We start from the raw sequence: 22469 nt of genomic DNA, 5'->3' as shown, positions 1-22469 counted from the left end.
TCTGGGGCGGGCGTATCGGGTGTAGGGAACTATGAGATTCGAATTTTTTGACACGGCGGAAAATTCTGATCCAAAAGCTCCGGGACTTGTTTTTTGATGCCTTTACCCAAGACGGACGGACGTCTCGTCTCTGTCGAAATTTCGATTTGGTTAGCCGGAGCTACTTTCGGATTTCAATCATTCCGCGGCCCAATCATAGAAGGAATGATCGCGCGGCAGTCTCGCCTGTTTACGCTCGGCGAGATTTCCAAAACAAAAAGCCCGCATCGGAGTTCTGAATGAGCCCAATATAAACTACACGGTGACTGTCGATGAATCGACGGAGAATCTCGGAATTCGCTTGTGCACCGTTCCACCGTAGGGACTGTTATTTTCCTCCGTAGCGCGCTATAATAATTGTCGGGCGTATGTTAGACGCAGAGGCGATTTTTCTGTACGAGGCGTTGGCTACACCGTTGCTTCATAAGTCCACTGTAAGTCAGCCTGGCTCCGATAGCCGGGCTTTCTGTCTTGGGCTTCGGAGGAAAATCGCGCGGAGCCCCTTGACGAGGGGTACCAGAGACTAACAACGACAGCCGTCGATTTCGTTGTTCAAGCAACAAGTGCGGCTGCGGATCGACCGTCCGGCGGCGGGCGCACGTCTGCGATATGAGTGAGCAAAGGATCGCGTGGCAGCGGCAGCGACGGTGGCCTCCGTGGCCAGATTCCGTAGGTTCAATAAAAGCTGTTTCAGGGAGAATGCTTCAGCCCGCGCAGTCTTCATTGGTCAAAGTTCGAACCTCAATTTCCAATGAAAGCAGACAGAGACAGTCTTCGTCAACTCGATTGGGAGCTCGGGAAATGACTCGCGAAGGTAACGGATCCATGAGAGGAGCGGAAGAGATTTCCCAGGAGGGAGGGACATGAGTGAGATCCCGAACTTCATTGAATTTGAGAAGTAAACAGGGATTTCGGTCTCGACGGAAGAGCTCAATGTGGTTTTCAGAAACGGCGGTGCGAGCTGCGCCGGCGTCCGAGCATAAAAAGGTGATATAACGTGGGAACAATTATTGTAATTGACTTCATTAAGCCCAACGTGTTATGAGGGAGAGAAGGCGAGGAAGCAGAGTGAGGCAACGGCGGCGAGCTTCGAATTTGGAGCGCCCGTTCATTCGATTGAAGTTCGCCTTTGAAGTTCGTAATGCACTTACCGTGCGGTCGTGCTCGCATTCATGCTGCAGAGCAAACTTCGCACAGCCGTCCTGCTTCCTCCGTTTTTTTTAATCTTCTTTTCCGTCTTGTTTTGTTCTCCTCCGAAAAGCCTTTGAGCTTTGGAAACGCGAGCATGGGAAAAGTTATTCTCGTTCCTCGCTGAACAAGCCTGGCAGCTGCCGGGGGAGGAGCGGATTCGGGAGTCTCTCACAATGAAAGCAAAGTCTCCAGACGTGAAGCAGTGAAGCACCGAGCCGACTCGGGGAATCTGTGGATCACGGGCACGGAATATTCTCAGATGAAAACTGAGAGATCATACTTCGATCCCCCAGCATCTTTCCGGATGCAGATGGATGACCGGGAGAACCTATTGAGAAAATTCGATTCATCGAATTTCGGACGGAAGTGGAACGCCGATGTGACTTCTCGACCGACGTGTGTGTCTGAACGTCTGAACCCTAGCGCATCTCGAGTGACCCCGTCGAACAAAGCAGAAGATCATTGAATCGAAGCGTGATCGTCGACTCAAGCGCGATTATCATCCCTGCCGGTTGCCGCCCGAAAACAAATGAGTTCCCGCGGATCGGGATTTTCATTGTTGGCGTCTTTCCAGCACCTTCCTCATCGTGCCAATCAATCAGTCATTCGACTCGTTCTTCCGCGTAATAGGAAGGCGGCATGATGCGACCGCCCACTCAAATAGAATCGCAGAAACGACACGGGAATGGAATTTCCCGGCCGTGGACCTGCGGAAAATGAATGACCAGCAATGAACCTCTGGATCGCTGCTTCTCCGGAGCGTATCGCCTTTCCGGAAAGATTCAGGAGCTCGTCAGATCGTGCAAGGAGACCTCAACGACGGAAACACAACTCCAGTCATCATGAGAATCATGATTTAGGGATACACTCTTCGTCATGTTTTTGTCCGCGTCACGGCAAGACACACGTTGGTGATCAGCACAAGCACGAAATTATGGCCGATCCTTCTCGATCGTACGCGCCTGTGATTTCTTGCAGTTTCATTCTCGTGCTCTCGGTAGAGGTACTTCGGAAGCAGGGCACGTGGATTTTGGTTTTGAATCGAGATAAATGATGTTTCAGACAGCGAGAAATCGTAGCTATAGGAGAAAGTGGCCTTAATCTTGACTGAAAGCAGATACGATCCGACTCCTTCAGCCAGGAGGAAAAAGAGCCGCAAGGAAATTCTCCGGGTTCTCCGATCAATGTTTGTGGGATTCCCCGATATCGTTCCATCCTCCCCTTGTCTTTGCTCTGCGAGGGATCTGCTCCAGGAGCTTATCATGCTTCTCTCTGCTCCTTTCGGGAAGCTCCGCAGAGTAGCTTCGTCCAGAATGATCTCCGACTCCGAGTATCTCAGTTTATCCTCGATCAGTGGAGAATGCTTGATCATTATTATATTATAATATTATTTTGATCTGCCGATGCCTCATCGTAATATATTCATTTTTGCCCCCCCCCCCGGATGCTCTCGCTGCGTTTAGGGGAGTTTTGGAGAAATGAGCTTCTATATCTCTACCAGACCGGCATAAGAATGGCGTCGACCAGAGCGAGCCATTCCAGCTCGAAAATTGAACTCCTCTAGCTCCCAGGCTGTATGACTCCTTCTTCTATTTTCATCAGTTTGCGCTCCGACTGACAGTCGGTCGGCTCGCCGAATTACTTCTCCAGGGTCTTCCCAAGTGGAAAGTCTCAATGGGACTTTTCTCTAAGAATAGCGAGGACTGCTTTCTCCGCGGTAAAAATCGAGAGGAATTGCGCGGGAAGATCCCCTCACTCCGCAGAGAGGAGAATCTCTTCCTGGAGGTCGCGGAGCTCGGTTGCTCCATCAGTGGCGTCTGATCATTCTTCCGGTACTCCATTGGATAGATTTCGAATCGGTAAATAAAGTGAAGGATCCACGGAAGGATAACGAGTTTTTCTCTCCATTTTCCAGTAAAGAGTCTGCGATGGGTAGTAGTCAGCCTAACGCTATGGACCCTGGTATCGGCGTTTCCCCGAACGGGGGCGAACCCACTCACCATGGAGCAAAACGAAGGTGAGCATTACCAGAGTTTCCTCTTTCATGATTCAATCAGCGGATTACTGATCGGTAATTGACTTCGGATTAAGAGGTCTTAGAAGAGTGAATCGCTGCGCGCGCCGCGAATTCTATAGTATTTCGAGCTAGAGCCTTCCTTCTCTCTTTGGCGAAGCCTGTCGGTAGTGCTTCTGGGTTTTCCGCATCGAGCGTCTCTCGCAGAAAATTGGAATGTTGGAACAAGCTGAATAGATCTAGCTTCGACAATAATCCGGTAGTTCACGTAGCATCGCTTTCCTCACACCACTCGAATGAGTGCGCGGAATGTTTCGCAATGGCAATCAACGACAGTTTCAACGTTCGCTTTTGGGTAGACCCTTCGCTAGCTTAGCGAGCTTTATCCACCTTTGAACGAGAGTGAAGAGTGCGTGAAGTCTGCCTTCGAATTATGAGTCCTGGTTGAACGGGCCCATCTCAGTCAGTCCGATCAACGGAATTGTTCAGAACAATTATCGAAATTCCCAAGTCGAATCGAGACTCTTGAGTGAAAAGTGGCTCATCTCAAGAAGAAGAGTCAGAACTTCGGGTGTTTTCTACGATGCAGAGCGACAGAAAAAAAACGAATCGTGTGTGAGTGAAATTGATTCCTTCCGTACCATCTTGCAGACCCGAATGAGGCGAATCCACAGCCAAGTAAGTAGACGATACTGACTATGTGTGTGTTGTCGCCTTGCTTACCGGTTCACTCACTCGATTGCGTCATTTTCACCTCATTCACACTCTCTCCCCTAACCCGAAACTCTGACTAACCGTGTTTCACGATCGGCTTTGTACCTGAAATCCATCGTGTACGTCTCACTGCTTCCCTCTTGCCTCGTCCGACTTTTCGTCCTGTCCGCCTGCTGAACTCTGAATGTTTTGAAACACAAACTCAATGAGTAAACCTAACAACGTAACTACGTCCGGAATGTTCTCTCTCTCTCTGCTCATCCCGTGCTTGTATGTACATCCGTGAAGAGCGGAGAAAGCGGAGACAAGCTTCGCTTCACCGCGAACATGAACCCTTCCGATTGCGCGAGTGTCGAACCGCAGAACCCTAAGCTTGCCAGAGCTTCAAGCCTCGCCGGTGGGCTTAGGTCAACGACCGACTGCCGTTATACCGTCTGACTACCCGACTAGTTGGCTTGCCCGTTCGCTTGACGAGCCTTCGCGACATTCATGCGACCGTATGGGGAGGGCTAGATTACCTTGGTACCATGGCATCGAGCAAAACCCCGGCACAAAATGGAGTGTCGGACCTACAGATTGGGTGCAAAAAAATGCCGGACGAAATTCTTGAAGTCTCGGTCTCTGCTCGAAAGGGAAAACCTCAGGAAGGAATCCCTCTCCCGCCTGCTCTTGATGCGCTTCTTACAAGGTCATGTCGGCGGTCGAGGCTTCGGCGAAGAAGTTTTCTGCGAGGAATTCGCTCTTTAGGGAGACAAGCGGTCGACAGGTACTCCGATTAATCTTTGTCATAATCGGAAGCTCCTTGAACGTGAGCCCTCCGGTGTCAGCTCCTCGTTGAAGAGCCAACGATAATAATTGATGCAGGTCGTACATCCCTTCGAAATCGATCTTGTTTCCAATCATGGGTCTGGGCACACTTGACAATTAAGATTCCGAGCATTTCGTGGGAGACGCTTGAAGGACTGGAGGGATAATCGCTCTGACGAGAAGAGCTTACTTCCGAGTTGATACGGTAATATTCCCAGGTCTCGCTGAGGAGAATCCGATTCCCAGAATACCTCCGCGGGGCTTCCCAGATATGGAAACTAGCTGACGAGCTCAGGGGGGTCTTCGATGAATCGGTCACTTCACAAGACTTCCGAAGCCCAGTCTCAGACGAACTTGGAGCTCAGAACTGAACGTGGCAGCCAGACGAGAAGAGAAACACCGAAAGAGCCGGCTCGTAAAAAATTCAATTACGGCAAGCGGCCGAGCTAGAGCGCACATTGTTTGCCTTTTAGAGGAGCTCACTGTTGCGGTGCGCTCGCAAAAAGCAGCCTGCTTTTGTACGAGAAGCTCAGTGGATGGGGGCGAGTGGCGGGGAGGACACCTCCGCAGGTCTCAATCAGTGGAGCGGCGGGAAAATTTCGGAGGATTACAAAGGGAATTCTTGTATCCACGAAAACTGAACGCTCATATAGGACTTCCCCGGCGGAAGGAAGGAATCGACGAAGGTCGGAGCAACCACGGAATTCCAAGACACGCGGAGGAATTCACGACCCTCCGAGAATACCCACCACTGAATGTCGGCGCATTTCACAGCCCCAAATCGGTCCCCATATATTTTTCCTTGGACCCACAAATACTCACTGGGGTTCCTCGTTCTACAGTCCGGCAAACTCAGACATTTCATTTCCCAGCCAGCCGACCAGTCCGCCCGGTCGCGCTATTTCGTTGTCCGAGAGAATATGAGAGCTCTCTGCAGGTGACATTGAATTGTTTTCTTTTGATCTAGCCAGCGGGCAGCAACAGCCGAAAGCTAGTTTTGAGGTTGGGAGCAGAAAAAAAGCCTATGTCTGAGCTGCAGTCTACCGCAGGCGAGCCGGTGGATTGGCAATAGAAGGGCAACGAGCTCGAGACCGCGGGAAGGAGCGAGTAGCGGAATTAAACAATTTTTTATTCCTCCGAGCGATTTCACAAGCTCATGTTTGGTCAGAGGTCGCTCAAACGAGGTTCGTTGGCTAATGTGAGGGGGAACCGTCGCGTCATCGTTCGCGAGCATAAACAGCCTTGAGGCTTCTGAGAGAGGCGATCAAATCGTCGGAGTAGGGAGCCCGGAGATTTAGGATCGCGAAATCGATCTGTGCATTTTTCTGACAAGAACAAGAAGTGCGGTGAAAGGGGCGAATGACCGAGGACCTCCGCAGGGCAAGTTGCGTAGCCAGAGCTGCCTCGGAGGATGGACTCGGAGCGGATCCTGGCGTGCGAGAAGGAATTATGACGCCGTGCGTCGGCTAAAAGCTCCGGGGTTTCTATGACGATATTCGTCGCCGGCCGCTATAGCGACGGACTGATTGCCTATGACTCCCTCCGACAACTCCCGGCACGGGAAATATTCTAAGCGCTCATCGAATGAAGCGGCGGAATCAAACGGAGCTTATCCTCCTCTTTTGACGTCTGTTTCTGAGGAGCCGTTCGTCGACGGCCGGGATCTCAGCCGCTGAGGGACTCGGTTCTTCCTTGACTATTTGCGAATATTGCTTTTTCCAAGTCTCTCTCCGATCGCGGGGCAAAGTCGACTTCTGAGAGGATTGCGGAGTAAGGGAGCAAGCAAGCAAAGCAGCTGGGGAACGATGGGAATCGGATCGGATGAATTCGAAGGACTCGGAAAACCGGAAGGATTCGGAAGGAGGACCATCATCGGCAGCCGAAGTTCCTTGGAGAAGGAGTTTTCGTGCGTTCCTCGCGATTTCGAATGTAGATTGAATCCTGCCGTCGAGTCATGGCCGGCGATGGGGGTGGCGAGGGCATAAATTGACCGAACCGGAGGAATCATGGAACCGATCCGAGTTCAAACGGATCCTGAGGGAGCGTCCCTGAGTCTTAAGGCGGAAAAATTGGTCGAAAATCCGGGCGGTCTGCTCCGAACACATCCTGGCGGGATTGACAACATTCCCAAATCTATCTTTGAGTGTCGAGCGTTTCAATGCCTGAGGAGCAACGTGATTCTTTGATCCACAACTGGTCGACGATGCGGGCGGAGGTCGAACTGTACTGCACGGAGTAACATCTACATATATGACGCGGCGATCCGTATAGCCTCGTTCTACGACGCTTACTCGGTCTTCCGAGAAGTTAGACCAGTCTCGATGCTCAGCCGCGTGAGAAGAAAAAGGACAACAACTCTCGGCACTGGAATGTCGCCAGCTCCCCGAACAACTTCCGAAAGCAGAAACCCACCATAGCGAAAGAGATTCGCTCAAAGAGGCATAGAATGGATGAGGGGGCGTTGGAAGGGGGGATCGGGGTGCGAGGGAGGGGGGGCCTCGAGTGTGTATCGCGAGTTGCCTTGGTTTGCCTGGAAAAGTTTCACTCTTGTGCTTTCGGCACCGCTGCTTTTGCTCCCGCGTGGGGGCTGGTTAGATACTTGGTGGGTTGCTGGATGACTGGTTGGGCGAGTGAATTGGTGGATCCTGCCTTGCCCCCGTCGTCACCACTGCTGCCATTAAGGCTTGGGGACTAATTAACGCCCGAGTCAAGCTGCTGTTAAACATTTAGTACCGCCCTCGCTCGACTCTTTCGCGGGAGCCGGAACTCGCGAGACAAAAGATGGGAGCAACCCGCTCGACAACCAGAAAGTGGGAGAATAGGAGAACGACAGGGAATTCTTGGGAAAACGAACGTCGACGACGACAAGTGGGCGTGAGAAATCCGAGACTGCATATATCAGTCAAGGAGGGATGCCGTAGTAGTAAGACGAGAGTCTCATTCAGAGCTGCGATGTATCCGTCGTCGACGTTGTAGTTCCCTCCGGGGTCGGGCATTGTGCGCGTGTTAATGATTATGATGACCATGATGATGGCGACGACGACGGCGCTGACGTAATGGTATTAGGTGGCCTTCGCCGGGTTCCGGGAACGGACCGTTACAGCTTGGAATAACCGACGATGTTCTCTATTTGCAGACGGACCACAGATCTACGTATCCCCCAAGGACCAAACCGTCATAAGTGGCAAAGTGGCTTATTTCGTCTGCATGGCCGATGGACATCCCCAGCCGCACATAGAGTGGCGCAAAGGGGGACGACGGGTGTCGACGACACGTTTTTCCATCAACAATATCCCCGGGGGCTCGGTTCTACGAATCGATCCCGTCCGGGCCGGCAAAGACAACACGGCGTACGAATGCCTGGCGGAGAATGGCGTCGGAGAACCCGTTCGAATGTCGTTCTCGCTTAGAGTCTTCGAAGAGGACAGCGTGCCGAGAGGTTTTCCCTCGTTCAGCCTGCTGCCCAACATGCAGGGCGTCGAGCGGAACCGAAGTGCCGTGTTACAGTGCATGGCGAGCGGGGAGCCCGAACCGACAATTTCGTGGCTGCATAACGACGTTCCCGTCGACCTGAACAATCCGCGCTTCCAGCTCGTGAACGGCGGTGCTTTGCAAATCTCACACGCCCAGGAAGAAGACCAGGGCAATTACGAGTGCGTGGCGGAGAACACTGTCGGAACCCAGATCTCGCCGATGGCCACGCTATACGTGAAGGTGCGACGGGTCCCGCCGTACTTCTCGATTCCCCCCGAAAACCGATACGAAGTCACCCCGGGAGCGTCGTTGAACATCTCCTGCACGGCCGTCGGATCTCCGATGCCATACGTGAAGTTCCGCCTGGCCGACGGCGACGACCTGCCGCCACCGAACGGTCAAAGCGAATACCCCGAAGGACGGAACAATCTCACGCTGGAGAACATCCGAGAATCCGTTAACTACAGCTGCATCGCACAGTCGAAACTGGGAACGCTGGAACATCAGTTTCAGGTGGTCGTTCAAGCGCTGCCCAAAGCTCCGACTACAGTGATGTTCTCTGACGTGACCACGACTTCGCTCAAACTGTCTTGGAGCTACGAGCAGGGAGCTGAGAATATTCGATACTACGTCGTGCAGTACAAACCTCGAGGCTCGAACTCGGTGTTCTCCGAAATTTCCGGAGTTACTGGGACGAGCCTTTTCGTACGAGAACTAGCACCGTATACGGAGTACGAGTTTTACGTGATAGCCATGAACGACTTAGGCCGCGGTCCGCCTTCGGACCCAGTAATCGTCACCACTGGTGAAGCGGGTGAGTTGAGTTTTTCCGAGTCTCCTATTTCCCCTCTCTTCCAGCTCGACGTCGACGCATCGAGATATTCCTTCCCAGTCCGACCGTCTGATAGACTATTCCGTTAGATTTTCTCTGCAAGTCTCTCCGAGGTTCGAGCATTCACTGCTCTCTCAGCATGAGATCTCATAGTGAGCTCATGGAATCCTATGAAGAAAATCGACGCGCTGGAAATCTGTACAATGCTCATCCTTTTGCCAGAGCAGAGCTCTGTCGTGATTGACAAAATTCATTTCTGATCAGTTTCCCGGCAGTAGAAATTCCTTAGCTTTGAGTCGACTGTGGAGCGAGAACGCATCTCAATTGCGCATCTGAATGATATTCCCACCCTCAATCTTTTGAAACCTAGAAGGGACAAACTGAAGAAAGCTATCTTCGCGGAGAATATGCCAATCGCTCGTTGGCCGATCTATCGATAGCCATGCAAATGGCAAATTGATCTACTTTACGGTTCAAGACAGCTCTCTAATAATTATCGTTATTTGCAATGCCATGCATTTTGCTCCCTCAGTGGATATGCGTCGTCAAGTCAGTAAGTGAAAGAGTGTGTCTAGCATAGGACTACTCATGATAGAAAACTAGTGGAAACGGAGCATCAGTTTCCGGAGCGACAGGTTCCTCTCGGAGGACACGAGCGATCCTCCTGGAGTTATTGGGATCCCTCGAAGGCGTCGGTGCCGGCTTCGGCTGCAATCGGAAGAGATGGACGAACGCGGGGGGGGGGCTTCCCAGAGCAGTCGACAAAGCATCGCCAGTCTCTGGTCCCCCAACAGGGACATGGGGCTCGGGAAGGACTGTACATAGGGGACAGCTGGTGGAGGAGAGTCGTCAGCTGACCCGAAAAGGTCATCTCGCAGGGCTCTAGCTGTCGATGATAAATTGACTTCGTATTGTTTGGAATAGCTCCAAAAGGCAGTCGGGAGAGAAGATCGGAACTCCTCCGAGACTGGACGTCATCAGATGGGGAGCTTCATCTCTCCGAATGGTTTAATAATGGATGGTGTTTTTTCAGAGCCTGGAAGTGCGCCGAGGAATGTCCTCGCGAGACCTCTGAGCTCCAGCACGGTGGTGGTGCAGTGGGATCCACCAATGGAGCCCAATGGCCAAGTGATGGGCTATCGGATTATCTACACCAAGAATCCCACGTTGCCCGAAACAGCGTGGCAAGATTTTCAGGTGGACTCAAGTCAGCTGACGACCATTTCCAACCTCACTCCACAAGCCACGTATACCATTAGGGTGAGAAAGCTTTAGCGCGGCACAGTAGAGGAAGCATAATGGGGGAAAAAAACGAGCAAATTACTTATCCCGACCGTGTTTCCTCTCTGCAGGTGAAAGCTTTCACCGGCAGAGGCATTGGGCCGGCTTCTCCGCCAGTCCAAGTCAAGCTGCAGACCGGAGTTCCCACGCAACCGGGGAATCTCCGAGTGATGGCGACGGGTGCCACGACAGTTCAACTCAACTGGACCCGACCGACCTATTCAGCCGACAATATCGTCGGTTACATGATATACTGGAACGACACGTATTCACAGAACGAAGAGCATAAGGAAATCGCCGACGTCGAGACATACACCCTGGACAACCTGTACCCCGACACAATTTATTACGTATGGGTGGCCGCTAGATCACGAAAGGGCGAAGGGGCCGCTACTCCAGCCTTCCCAGTTAGGACGGAGCAGTATGGTAAGCTTGACGCCGGCGTCGCCGAGATCTAGTGTCTCTAGTTTTTCCTGGAATTCTATGCGGAGGATCGGGGAATTCATCGGAGACCACGTATAACAAGCGCCTCCGACATTGCGGCAAAATTCCAACTCGCCCTCGAGTCAGAATTTCATAACGAATCAATTCGTGCGCTGTCGCGACGGAGGAGTTAGTTCTGCGTTGGAATCCGAGGGGTTCTGCGATCCCTGACGTGATCGATAGAAAACTCGTGCATCGTGTGAAATTCGCGTGCAGGAGACATATACCCATGAGATTTATTTCCGATGAATCTAAGTCCGTATAGGTATAAAAAAACCTGGGGTGGCTTCTCGAGCTCGTGCACCCCTCAAAACATCAATTCTCTGCTGCCCTCTCTGAAAATATACTGTCCCATGTTTGAATCCGTGAATTCCCAAGCTTCAGTTCGGTTTGAAACGTGCACTGATTTTTGAGTTTGGCGCCGGTTCGGACGCTGTCGCCAGTAGAAGCATGCTGCAGATCATTTTACCTCTTTTATTTGAAACCAGTTGTTGGCAATCCACCCGAGGACATCGTCGGTTCCCCGATCAACTCGCATACCGTCAAACTGATGTGGCAAGCGCCGCCTGTTCTCAATCGGGCATCGAACAGCGTGCCTGTCATCTACTATAAGATCCGCTACCAAAAAATCAATGAGAAGCAGCCGGGCGGCGAGGAAATCAAAGAAATTCAGGTGAACCCTGACGAAACGTCGGCGGAAATCTCCGGACTCGATAAATGGAGTCCTTACCGCTTCTGGATAAAAGCGGGCACGGCTGTGGGCGACGGCCCCCTCTCGAAGGAGATCATTGTCACCACCGACGAAGATGGTAGGCATCTCGGGCCGCGGATCTCCAGGTGGAGATTCTCTCATACAGTCGAACTAACCCGAACGAACGAACGACCAACAGACGAGCAAGAGGAACATCGATCCACTTTTTCGGATGTTGACTAACCCACTCATTCGGAGTTGACTCACCCGGAAAAGGCTTCTTCTCGATTCCGGGCCGACTCTCCTCTCTGGTTTTGGACTTTTTACTGCCACAGCTTTCAGTGATGGTAACTCTTCCTGTCGCTGGATGCGTGCGTGCGTTTTACTCTTCCCGGGAAGACATGCATCTCTAACGATTCGGCGTCCTCCTATTTGCCCTGCCCCTGCATGCTGACTTTGCATTCATCGGTTCTACTACCGTCCCGATAGCCCAATCACTTTTCCTGTTCCTCAGGCTTCCACGCGGAGTCTTCTAGTTTTGTGGGATTGGTAGGAAAAGGATCGGAACTTATTCCCTCGCACTTAGACTACTCGAACGTTGCACTCCTTCTTTTTCTGGTCAACGGAAATCTTTTCTTCTTTATCGTCTTCGCTGAGCGGCTGTTCGCTCCCTGGAGAGGTTCTGGAATTTTCCAAGCCGGGGACAGCTCGCGAGGTGGACCGCAATGGACTTTCGGTGTCTTGATCTTGTGCTTGCACCCTTGCTTTGCGATTACTACCGTTAGGATTTAGAGTATTTTAACTTTCTTGTGACCTTGATACCTCAAAGCCGTCGAGCTTCAATTTTATGACTCCGAGACGGAATTCGCCTTTCTTGAAGTATCATTATCTTTCTTGATGACGATGATGATTACGCGGCGATTCTTAAGCCGGCGGGGCGTTCATTCGTTCCTGAATGGATAGATCCAAGGCTCCGGGAGCCTTCGGAATATACTCTCGGCGAACTTAGCCTGTGCCGGGGAATGGTCCTAACTTTCTGCTCTCTGCAGTCCCCGGAGAACCCCGCAACGTGAAATTATCTCCACTGAACAGTACGGCCATTTCCGTTACGTGGAAACCTCCATCAAACAAGGATCGCCATGGTCTGATTCGAGGTTACCAAATCCACGTGCAGGAAGTCAACAAAGCGGGTGATATGGTGGGCGAGCCGATTCGGTATGACGTTGCCGACGAGAACGCCGAGGCCTACAATGTCACCGACCTCCAACCCGACACCGAGTACAGCATTCAGGTGAGAAATCGACTCCGAGCTTCGCCACCCACTCGTTTCCTGTGATAGAGGAGCGTTCACTATCTTCGAGTCGGTGGAGGCAGAAATACTCGTGTCTCTCTCCACGCCGACCCGACTTGTCTCTGACAGAGTGACCTCCTTCCTCTCGCAGGTGGCCGCCGTTACGCGGAAAGGCGACGGCATGAGAAGCAGACCCAAGACAGCTACTACACATGGTGGTGTTCCCACGAAACCGGAGCTCAAAGCCACTGTGAAAATCACCGACGACAACAAGCTCCGGGTTGAGCTCTCCTGGCAACGACCGTCCCACACGTACGGTGAACTCCAAATGTACCGTTTACGTTACGGTCCCATGGATGGGGAACCCCTCGAGGAAACTACGTTTAAACCAGATGACTACCAAATCACAGTCGAGCGAATTTGTGAGTTCAGAAGTCGCGGTCCGACTCCAGGATAGTTTTTCGCTGACTGTCTGCGTCGCATTACGACCCAAATTCAACTCATTCCGTTATTTCGCAGCTCGAGGTGCGCGCTACGAGTTCCGCCTAGCCGCGAGAAATCTCATCGGTTGGGGCCAGGAGGCCATACAGCAGGTGACAACGCCTGAAGGAGAACCCACAGCACCGCCACACGATATCAGATTCCGCCTTCAGAGTCCGGATACGGCCGTCGTGATCTGGGAACGTCCGCCGATCGCTCATCGCAACGGCCACATTGCGAACTACATGATCGAATTCCGCAAACGCGGATCGGACTTTGCCGGAAACGACCGGAACACGTCGAAAACGAGAACCGTATTCTCGGGACTGGAAGAACGAACCGAATACGTATTCCGCATCAAGGCTTGCACCAACAAAGGGGCTGGACCCTGGTCGAAAGAGATCATAATCACCACCCCCGGAGACATACCGTCCGAACCCACGAACGTCCAGGCTGTCGCCACAAGCGACGGATCGTTCGAAGTCTGGTGGGACGAAGTGCCATACTTCGGCGTAATTCTCGGCTATAAAATTTTGTACACAAAAACCGTGGTTGAGGATTTAGACGAGTGGGACTCGAAAATAATTCCCTACTTGACGATGTCGGCCGAAATTACCGGCTTAGAGCGGGACACTGTCTATGCAATCCGGGTCGCCGCCTACCAGAAAACAGGCACGAGCGACGTCACCATTGGAAAACTCTCTCAGCAAATCACAGTGCGCACCGTTCCTACAGAAGTTGTAACGCAGCTTCGCGCATTCGGCATCACCACGCATGGCTTCATTCTCTGTTGGAGACCACCGACTCACGTTGAGTTCATCAAGTTCAATATTTCCTACTCGGCGCAGAAAGAATTCGTCGACAGTCAGGGAGACCGACAGGAACTCCCCATACCCGCACAAAACGTGCTCCTGGATGCGGGAACGGTCAACTACTCGATAAGTGCGTATTTGATGACTGGTATCACTATTATTGTGTTCTTATTCCTTAATCAATTGAGTACTCCGCGACCCGAATCCTCGAATCCTCATTTCTGTTCCCTGGAGCTTGGACCGGCTGTGATGTGTCTGATGCAGCGAGCTCCGAGCCACGATGAGGATTCATTGAGGTTATTAGTCACGCGTTGTCTAATCCGTGACCTTTTTTGTTCACAGGCGCCTTGATGCCATTCACAACGTACAAGGTGAACGTGACCGCGCTCGCCAGGAGCGGGGTGTATAGACCCCCTGCGAAAATTTCTGTTACCACAGCCATGGCCGCACCGAAACCTTTAGTGAAACCCGATTCGCTTGGCCCCACAACAAATCACGAAATCCACGTTGTCCTGCCTCAAGCATCGGAAGAGTTCGGCCCAATCAAGCACTACTTCTTGGTGGTTGTGCCCTCCGACATCGCGGGCAAGGAGCCCGACGATTATCGCATAGAAGATGTGAGTGTCCGACCATCTGATGAGGCTTCCTGGAAATTGTGGAGGAATGAATCGAAACCCCGAGAGAAAAGACACCTCAGAGTTTGATCTATGTAAATGTTTCAACGCTCGCGTCTTTTACAGCTCGTCAACGCAGCCACTGAGAACGACGGCCCGTACATAGCAGCTATGTTCCTGCGTCTTGCCATGCCCCAGGACTTCCTGTTGGGCGACGGCAAGACGTACGGAGGTTTCCGCAACAGGAAACTTCACACCTATCGCCGCTACAAGATCTTCGTCCGTGCTGTTGTGGACGCGCCGCAGAAAAATCTCTTCACTAGCAGTCCCTTCTCTGAGGATCTTGGACTCGACGTATTAACTCACTACGCCAGGAACCCGACTCGGAACCCCGAGGTTCATCCTCGACCTGCGACCCACACTGACGTGGGCTGGATCATCGGGCCAGTCCTGATAATAATCCTCTTGGCCGTCACGCTGACGTTGTTCTTCATTCTGGCGAAACGTCGACGTGGCTTCGTGCAGTCCAAGACTCCCAACGGTTGTAACGGGAACGGCACCAACAACGAAACCACCATGAAGTTGCTTCAGCCGAACGGTAGTCGCTCTATGGGAGACGTCGCCGATTTCTCGGCGTCCAATGGAGGCGTCGCCGATCCTTTGGAACTACGGAGGATCCAGACCCCCGGAATGCAAGGTCATCCCCCGATCATAGTATCAGAGCTTGCATCGCACATTGAGCGTTTAAAAGCCAATGACAACCTCGCTTTCTCGCAAGAATACGAGAGCATCGACCCGGGTCAACAGTTCACCTGGGATAATTCGATCTCCGAAATCAACAAGCCCAAGAATCGCTACGCGAACGTCATCGCTTACGATCATTCCCGGGTTGTCCTGGAGCCATTGCCCGGCATACCGGGCTCAGACTATATAAATGCTAATTATTGCGATGGGTGAGAATCTCTGCCGTTTGCCGATATATCAATGATGGACAAATATTTCTTGAGCTCATCAACCGATTTGAACTTGAGCACTCGCAATGTTCCCAGCCTTCCGCGTCCCCGAACGGATCCTATCTATGACTCTCGACTCACTCCGCTATTTTCTTCCGTTGCAGCTATCGCCGTCAAAACGCCTATATCGCTACGCAAGGTCCCCTTCAGGAGACGATCGGAGATTTTTGGAGGATGGTGTGGGAGCAGCAGAGTGCCACCATCGTCATGATGACCAAGCTGGAAGAACGAACCAGAGTGAAGTGTGACCAGTATTGGCCCAGCAGAGGTAGCGAAAAATACGGTATTATGGAAGTGACACTCGAGGACGTCCAGGAATTGGCTACGTACTGCATTCGGACCCTCAGTATCCGACGGGACAATTTCCTCGAAGTGCGCGAAATCAAGCAGCTGCAATTCACCGCGTGGCCGGACCACGGAGTGCCGGAGCAACCGACTCCCTTCCTCACGTTCCTCTGTCGCGTGAATCAAATCAACCCGCAGGGCGCGGGTCCCCTGATAGTGCACTGTAGCGCAGGAGTTGGCCGGACGGGCTGCTATACCGTAATCGATTCGATGCTGGAAAGACTGCGCCACGAAGATACCGTCGATATCTACGGCCACACAACCTGTCTGAGAGCGCAGAGAAACTACATGGTGCAGACCGAAGATCAATACATCTTCATCCACGACGCCATTCTCGAAGCAGTGATGGCGGGAGTCACTGAGGTGCCGAGTCACCAGCTTTATCAACATGTCAACCACCTTCTAACTCAGAACGTCGACGGCTCGACGAAACTCGAAGCCGAGTTCCGACAATTGAATGAAATGAAGGTGAACAACGCCAAGTTCATTTCAGCCAATTTACCAATGAACAAGTTCAAGAACCGTCTCATGAACATCTTGCCGTTCGAAGCAAGCCGAGTTTGCCTGCAGCCGGTCAGGGGCGTTGACGGAAGCGACTACATTAACGCCAGCTTCATCGATGGCTATCGGTATAAAAACGCTTACATCGCTGCTCAAGGTCCCATGGCAGAAACGACCGAAGATTTCTGGCGGATGATCTGGGAACACAACTCGAATATCATTGTTATGCTCACCAAGCTGCAGGAGATGGGTCGTGAGAAATGCCATGCGTATTGGCCCAGTGAGCGTTCACAAAGGTATCTCTACTTCGTTGTCGACCCTATCACCGAGTACAACATGCCCTCGTACGTCATGCGGGAGTTCAAAGTGACCGACGCCCGCGACGGACAGACCCGCACAGTTCGTCAATTCCATTTCACGGATTGGCCAGAGCAAGGTGTCCCCAAGGACGCGGAAGGCTACATTGATCTCATTAGTCAGGTAATAACCGTACCCTTGATTCAATGATTTCTTTTCCCTCGGGCGACTTTATTGTTCATCGTTATCAGCACGAGTCGTGCGACAGTCTCGGGACTGGATTTCAATTCCATTCTTTCCATTCTAGGTCCACAAGACGAAGGAACAGTTCGGCCAGGAAGGCCCAATCACAGTTCACTGCTCAGCAGGTGTCGGACGTACCGGCACCTTCATCGCTCTGAGCATCGCCCTCGAACGGCTGCAGTGTGAGAGTATGGTAGATTTGTTCTCCACAGTACGGATGCTTCGAACGCAAAGACCCGCCATGGTACAAACCGAAGATCAGTACCAATTCTGCTACCGAGCGTTGCTCGACTATCTCTCGAGCTTCGATCATTTTACGAGCTAAACGAGTGTGACAGCATAGCTGCCCCGACTGCGGCCGACTGAAAGCCACTCACCCACCCATAAACACATTTCAACAAGTCATATCATTGAAAGTGAGACACTTCGAAGCTATTGACGAGCAGCATATGAAAGGATCTGCGCCAGAGCATACACGCTAGCAATAAGCGAAAACAGAGAGAATGCCATCAGCATCAACCTTGCGCAATGCTTCGTGCCGTTGAGGAAACAACAGGAGCAGAACCCATAAGTTCGACGCTCCAGCATTGAACGAATCCTTAGATTCCTTAGAATTCCATTATTTGCTTGTCGTCGTACTAGCGGTCGGCCTGCTTCCGAGTGTAGGGAAGAATTTTGCGTTAGCTTTAAATTCCGTCAAGCTCATCTCAGGATGCAGAAGCTGACGACGGGAGCCGGAGGAGGACATCATTCTCGAGAATTGCGGACGGACCTCAATGCGCAAGAGGGATTGGTTGGACGCCCAAGGATTCCTATGTACAATTCCTGTGTATACAAGCGGATGGAGGGAGGAAATTCTCGATGAACCCATTCAAACTTTGGGCGGCTTTCGGCCAGAATGGCTCCTCGCGCTCGGGTTGTGCTCAACTGTTTTTCTTTCCGCGCTTCTCAAATCGTCTGGGACTTGAATGCATCCCGCTTGTGTTTCGAAATCCGGATGAATCTCCGAGTCGAATGTTTCGCCCATGCTCTAGAGTAGAGGGTCTCACTGCATACTGTAGCTCACTGATCCAATATTCTCGACAAGGAAACGTTATCGAGCAGCCAACCTAGACAGGCTTTATGTTCAACCGTGCCATCCTGCGGAGCTGTATGAGTCCGGAGATCCAGGCTTGGGACTTGGAGGTCTCATTGAAACGAGCATCGGCGGGGCCTGCGCTCGGTTTTGGGGACATTCCCCCGGAAGTGTAACCGAAAATTGTGTCCGAAGCTTACCTGTGGAAACTTTGACATTTATCATCATCGATTCGATTTGCATTCGCGTAACTTCTTTTGGTCCTTGAATTCCGGAGTGGAATTCCCGGAAGACCGAAAAGCGGAACTTCTTTCCTATCACGGGTCGGCACTCTGCTTACATATTTGGGTTGTGTGGATGAGCAATCGCCACCGGCGGGGGCGATCGCCACCAATGTTTCGAGAATATTCTATACTTGGTAAGACTTTAACAGTGAGAATAGGAGATGGAAACCGATTTTTGCCATTATCTTTTGCGCATGGATCCTGTCACAATTCTCTTTCCGAGCTGTCCTCTCTGCTGATTACAATGTAAATATTCCGAGAAGAGACCGACGACCCCTCCTTTAGTCTCTAGTCGTCTCGAGGCAGATTTCCCTCTCACCTTCGGTTGTATTATAGTCTGTATAATTTCAATGAGTTGGACTTTCTGTTCCGGTACGATGTCACGGATTCCCTGTGGGATCACTGATCATTTGAATTGACGCAGTTTCAAGATCCAGTGGGTACCTTTGGATTCTCTCTAGCGAGCTTTGTACCATATTCGCTGCAATATTCAGGCAGGAAGGTACACTACCGGAATAATAGGAAACAAAAGCTTCGGAAGACGACGACTTGGAGAAGGAGTCTACGATGACTCCCCGCATATGATCCGCGGTGCGGGCTCAATGCGAGGTGAAGGATTGGTAACAAATATGCACATATCAACAACAACAACAATAATAGTATGGTTTACAGAGAAGTAAACTATTCGATCCAATCTATATATATATAAATGTATAAGAAGATGGAGCGCATTGTATGCCTCGGCAGAGGATTTCAGAAAGTGTTGGAAAAATCAAAAATACTTTCCCAGTCGTTCGCGGCGAGATGATGCGAAGTCATCCGAATACAGAAACGGAGTGGGATAAGCTGGGAGCAGATGAATACCAATACGACTATTTATTTAACCTGATTTGTACATCATCCATCACAAATATGATGACAATTATTTCTTTCTGTAAATAAACCGTACAGCCATTATTCCTCGTTCTATTCCTTTAAGTACGAGCATTGAGAATCCAGCCAATTGTTCTCGGTCGTCTCGACCCTTGATCGCGCCGCTGCAACGACCGTTCGATCACTCGCTGATGGATCATGAATCATGAGAATATTGATGCTCAAGGCGGGGTCTAGGTCCGGAACTGGCTCGCAGGGAGAACAACGAGCATCAATGAGGGAGACCGGGAGCTCAGGGAACCAGGAGAACAGTGTCCCTCTCTTCGGTATTATCTCTCGAAGGTGCGAGCTCCGGCTGATGAAGCTAGAAGACATGATCGACGACAGATCTCGTACCAGGTTCTATCGAGTATACCTCCGAGCCCAGAGCTCGATGCTCCTGATTCCCGTGAATCGCATGTCGAGCCCTGCTTCAATGAAGCATGCTGCGAGACTCGGAGAATCCTTCCACCAGGAATATCTCTCCAGTGTTTCCCGTGCCTCTCGGAATATCAAAACGAGGCCGAATTTCGACGGCCTACTTCTCCATTCTGGACCAGCGGAGGGATACATATACTATCGCCACGCCTTTCGCCGCTCCGAAACCGGTCTTGGCTCACAATCAGAAAACTTCGATCCAGCGAAAAGAAATGAAGGTCGGCGACTTTCTGTTTTACACATAACCTATGGTCAAGAGAAAATCCTCGATTTCTGATTGGACCTTAGATGCAGGCTCGGTCTAGCGCTCCCCTTCGCAATCTCCGTATCAAACGTGTTTCGAGGTGAGAGGGCGGCCGGATGATTGAGGGCTCCCTTCCAACAGAATTCTTCCCTCCCTGCTGGAGTCACGCATCGGGTTTTGAACTCGATCCCGGCATGACGTCGTACGACCATGCTGTGGGCTACGAGCGAGAGATCGCTGGGCTTCTGAAAATTCTTTGTGAGTGAGGAAGTCTTGTAACGGAGCGTGGCAGCTCGCGCAAAAGGGATTTCCGCTCATTTGTCGATCGCGATTAGGTTCGAGCTTCTTGCGAGAAACGAGCAACTGCCCGCCTCTAGAAGCATCGGGACGAATTCGTCGAAAGTGGAATTCGCACATTCCGGGGTGAATAGAGAAAACAATTCGAATTCAACACGGATGATGTCCTTGGTCAGATTTTATTGGAACACTCGACGGTTTGTGCGGTTTCTAAGTCCCGATTACTCGGGAAGTTCTCTAGAAGCCGTGCACCTTAAGCTGTTCACTCTTCGCGATTCCGATTTTCGTTAGAAATTGACAGATGTTGTTGCGTTGATCGCCTTGCAGCTGCAGAACTTCACCGTACTCGGGATGATCGACCACTGTACCATTGCAGGCGAAGTCCTTCTTGCAAGCCCGAACGATTTTCTTCTTATCGAAATCCTCAGCGATGCCCTGAACAGTCGTGAGCGTTTTCCGGCCGTTCCTCTGCTGGATTCGAATGTGAATCAAGCCGTCCTGGACGCTCGAGCTGTCATTCCCGCGGATTGCGTCAGCAAAGGGATCAAATGACTTCAAGTTCTCGATACCGTCCGACATGCGTATATCGTGGATGACTGCTGCGGATACAAGTTTTTCGTCCCAGTCGGATACTACCTGCTTCTTGTGGAGTCAGACGGACAGGTACGGTCAAACTCGCACGAAATCACGTGGTAACAAGGAGAGTTTTGCGCAAAGAGCTGCTCCTTCTGAATTTCCCGCGAGCCAATTCCGACGACTTCTGGTTTTCCTTTCGCTGCTGCGGGGAGTGGCGAGGCTCGGCGTCACGATTCACTTTTCTGCTAGAACGGCAACAGTGGAAGGTGGTTAGTAACCTCCTAAAACTGAAACTTGGACCGGGCGGTCACACCACCGTACGCCGTCTCCTCTGCCTAATATATATCGGTAGTGAGTCGGAACGCTTCAAAAACGGTATAATGATACGTACTTCAAGTCAACGAGGAATCAGCCAAAGAAACTCGGGGGTGATATCGAACAGACGCGCAATCCGTAGACGGGAGAGTGAACGCAGAGATGCTGATGATCTTTGCTAGGAGGTGACCGGCCATCGGGCGGCCCAGTCCTGAATTCCGTCGCAGAGCCCCGGAGAGCTTCAGCTCGATACACGAAGACTTTCAAGCAGTGGCGTCCACAGGATTCGTCTTGGGGGGCTATATCGGGTCCTCGCATTGGGCTGATTTCCAACATGGCGACCCGCTCCTATACCTTAATATTACTAACTCTTAGCCTGGGAGGGGGCTATAGCCCCACTAGCCCCCTTCCTGCGGACGCGCTCGCTTTCAAGGAAGGGTTGTGCTGCACTACCCGGTCGCGTGCAGCCTTTATGTAACGTGGATGTGGCAACTGGGATCGAAGCAAACAGGAGGATATTTTGCCCGAGGGTTCCGTTGAGACAGGGTGCGAGAGCTTGGGAAATTGTGCCATCGAGTCGACCCGAGGCTTCCAGACCGATCGAAGACTGCATGAAGTCAATGGGCCTGCCAGAGATATTTATCCCAACAGACTCATTCACCCGCGACTTTTGATGGCACGATGGGACGACCTCGGTTTCGAATCTATTGTCAGCCCGATAGAGGAAGTTTCGAATCTATTGTCAGTCCGATAGAGGAAGTTTCGAATCCTTAATCAGTACCATAGAGAAGGCTCTGAGGTATCGAACTCAATCAGAAGAGGCACTGGCAGCGGAATATCTTACTGAGTTGTTCCCTATCTATGATTCCGTTTCATGTTTGGGATGTTCGCCCCATGTATTCATTATCGTCGACAAATTCGTGCTAACGTTGCCAATGTGGATGCTCCGTGTACGGCGGCAGGCTACGATGAGTTTATTCATGGAGAATGTTCTCCGCTAGTCAAATGTCACGAAACAAATTGAATCCCGGATTCTACGAGAATTCCCCTTCCAAGCCCATTGAGGTATACAATCGGCCTCAGGTTAGGATCCGCTCTAAAACTCGGGCCCAGGCTGCGGCAGACCCCCGCGTGTGAAGGATTCATCCTCGCCCAGGAGGATCGGCCATCAAGGAGCTCTCGGGTCCTCGTTGACATAATCTCAAG

General features: G+C 51.6%; 2 protein-coding genes across 3 annotated transcripts; one reads left to right on the top strand and one right to left on the bottom strand.

Moving 5' to 3' along the window:
* The first annotated feature begins 7912 nt into the window (after positions 1-7912).
* Lar (tyrosine-protein phosphatase Lar) lies at positions 7913-17447 on the top strand. The gene is made up of 12 exons (XM_029111132.1): positions 7913-9053; positions 9604-9624; positions 10105-10331; positions 10424-10778; positions 11324-11644; positions 12576-12817; positions 12969-13239; positions 13337-14239; positions 14452-14726; positions 14850-15676; positions 15841-17062; positions 17187-17447. The coding sequence occupies exons 1-12, from the start codon at positions 7973-7975 to the stop codon at positions 17445-17447; spliced, it is 6006 nt and encodes a 2001-aa protein (XP_028966965.1). The 5' UTR covers positions 7913-7972.
* Positions 17448-20524: 3077 nt separating this feature from the next.
* On the bottom strand, positions 20525-21407 carry LOC100901233 (eukaryotic translation initiation factor 1). 2 transcript variants are annotated; one of them, XM_018639113.1, is made up of 2 exons: positions 21340-21407; positions 20525-21193 (listed from the first exon to the last, which is right to left on the bottom strand). In XM_018639113.1, exon 2 carries the CDS (start codon positions 20949-20951, stop codon positions 20610-20612), a length of 342 nt encoding a protein of 113 aa, XP_018494629.1. In that variant the 5' UTR covers positions 20952-21193; positions 21340-21407; the 3' UTR covers positions 20525-20609. The 2 variants fall into 2 exon arrangements, with proteins under 2 accessions (XP_018494629.1, XP_003737509.1); XM_003737461.2 differs by having other exon boundaries at positions 20525-21190; positions 21340-21395.
* Positions 21408-22469: the final 1062 nt, after the last annotated feature.

The sequence above is a fragment of the Galendromus occidentalis genome, unplaced genomic scaffold (genome assembly GCF_000255335.2).
Source record: "Galendromus occidentalis unplaced genomic scaffold, Mocc_1.1 scf7180000075558, whole genome shotgun sequence".
NCBI lineage: Eukaryota > Metazoa > Arthropoda > Arachnida > Mesostigmata > Phytoseiidae > Galendromus > Galendromus occidentalis.
The sequence above is the reverse complement of the archived record's forward strand: the minus strand, read 5'-3'. Positions and strand labels throughout refer to the sequence as shown.

What these genes read in the sequence shown, in the direction of transcription:
- Lar (XM_029111132.1), top strand. Translation starts at nt 7,973, where the DNA reads ATGGCCGATGGACATCCCCAGCCGCACATAGAGTGGCGCAAAGGGGGA. An exon ending in AAGCCACGTATACCATTAGG is followed by an intron (nt 10,332 to 10,423) that starts GTGAGAAAGCTT and finishes TCCTCTCTGCAG; the next exon opens with GTGAAAGCTTTCACCGGCAG. An exon ending in ACATTGATCTCATTAGTCAG is followed by an intron (nt 17,063 to 17,186) that starts GTAATAACCGTA and finishes TTTCCATTCTAG; the next exon opens with GTCCACAAGACGAAGGAACA.
- LOC100901233 (XM_018639113.1), bottom strand. Translation starts at nt 20,951, where the DNA reads ATGTCGGACGGTATCGAGAACTTGAAGTCATTTGATCCCTTTGCTGAC.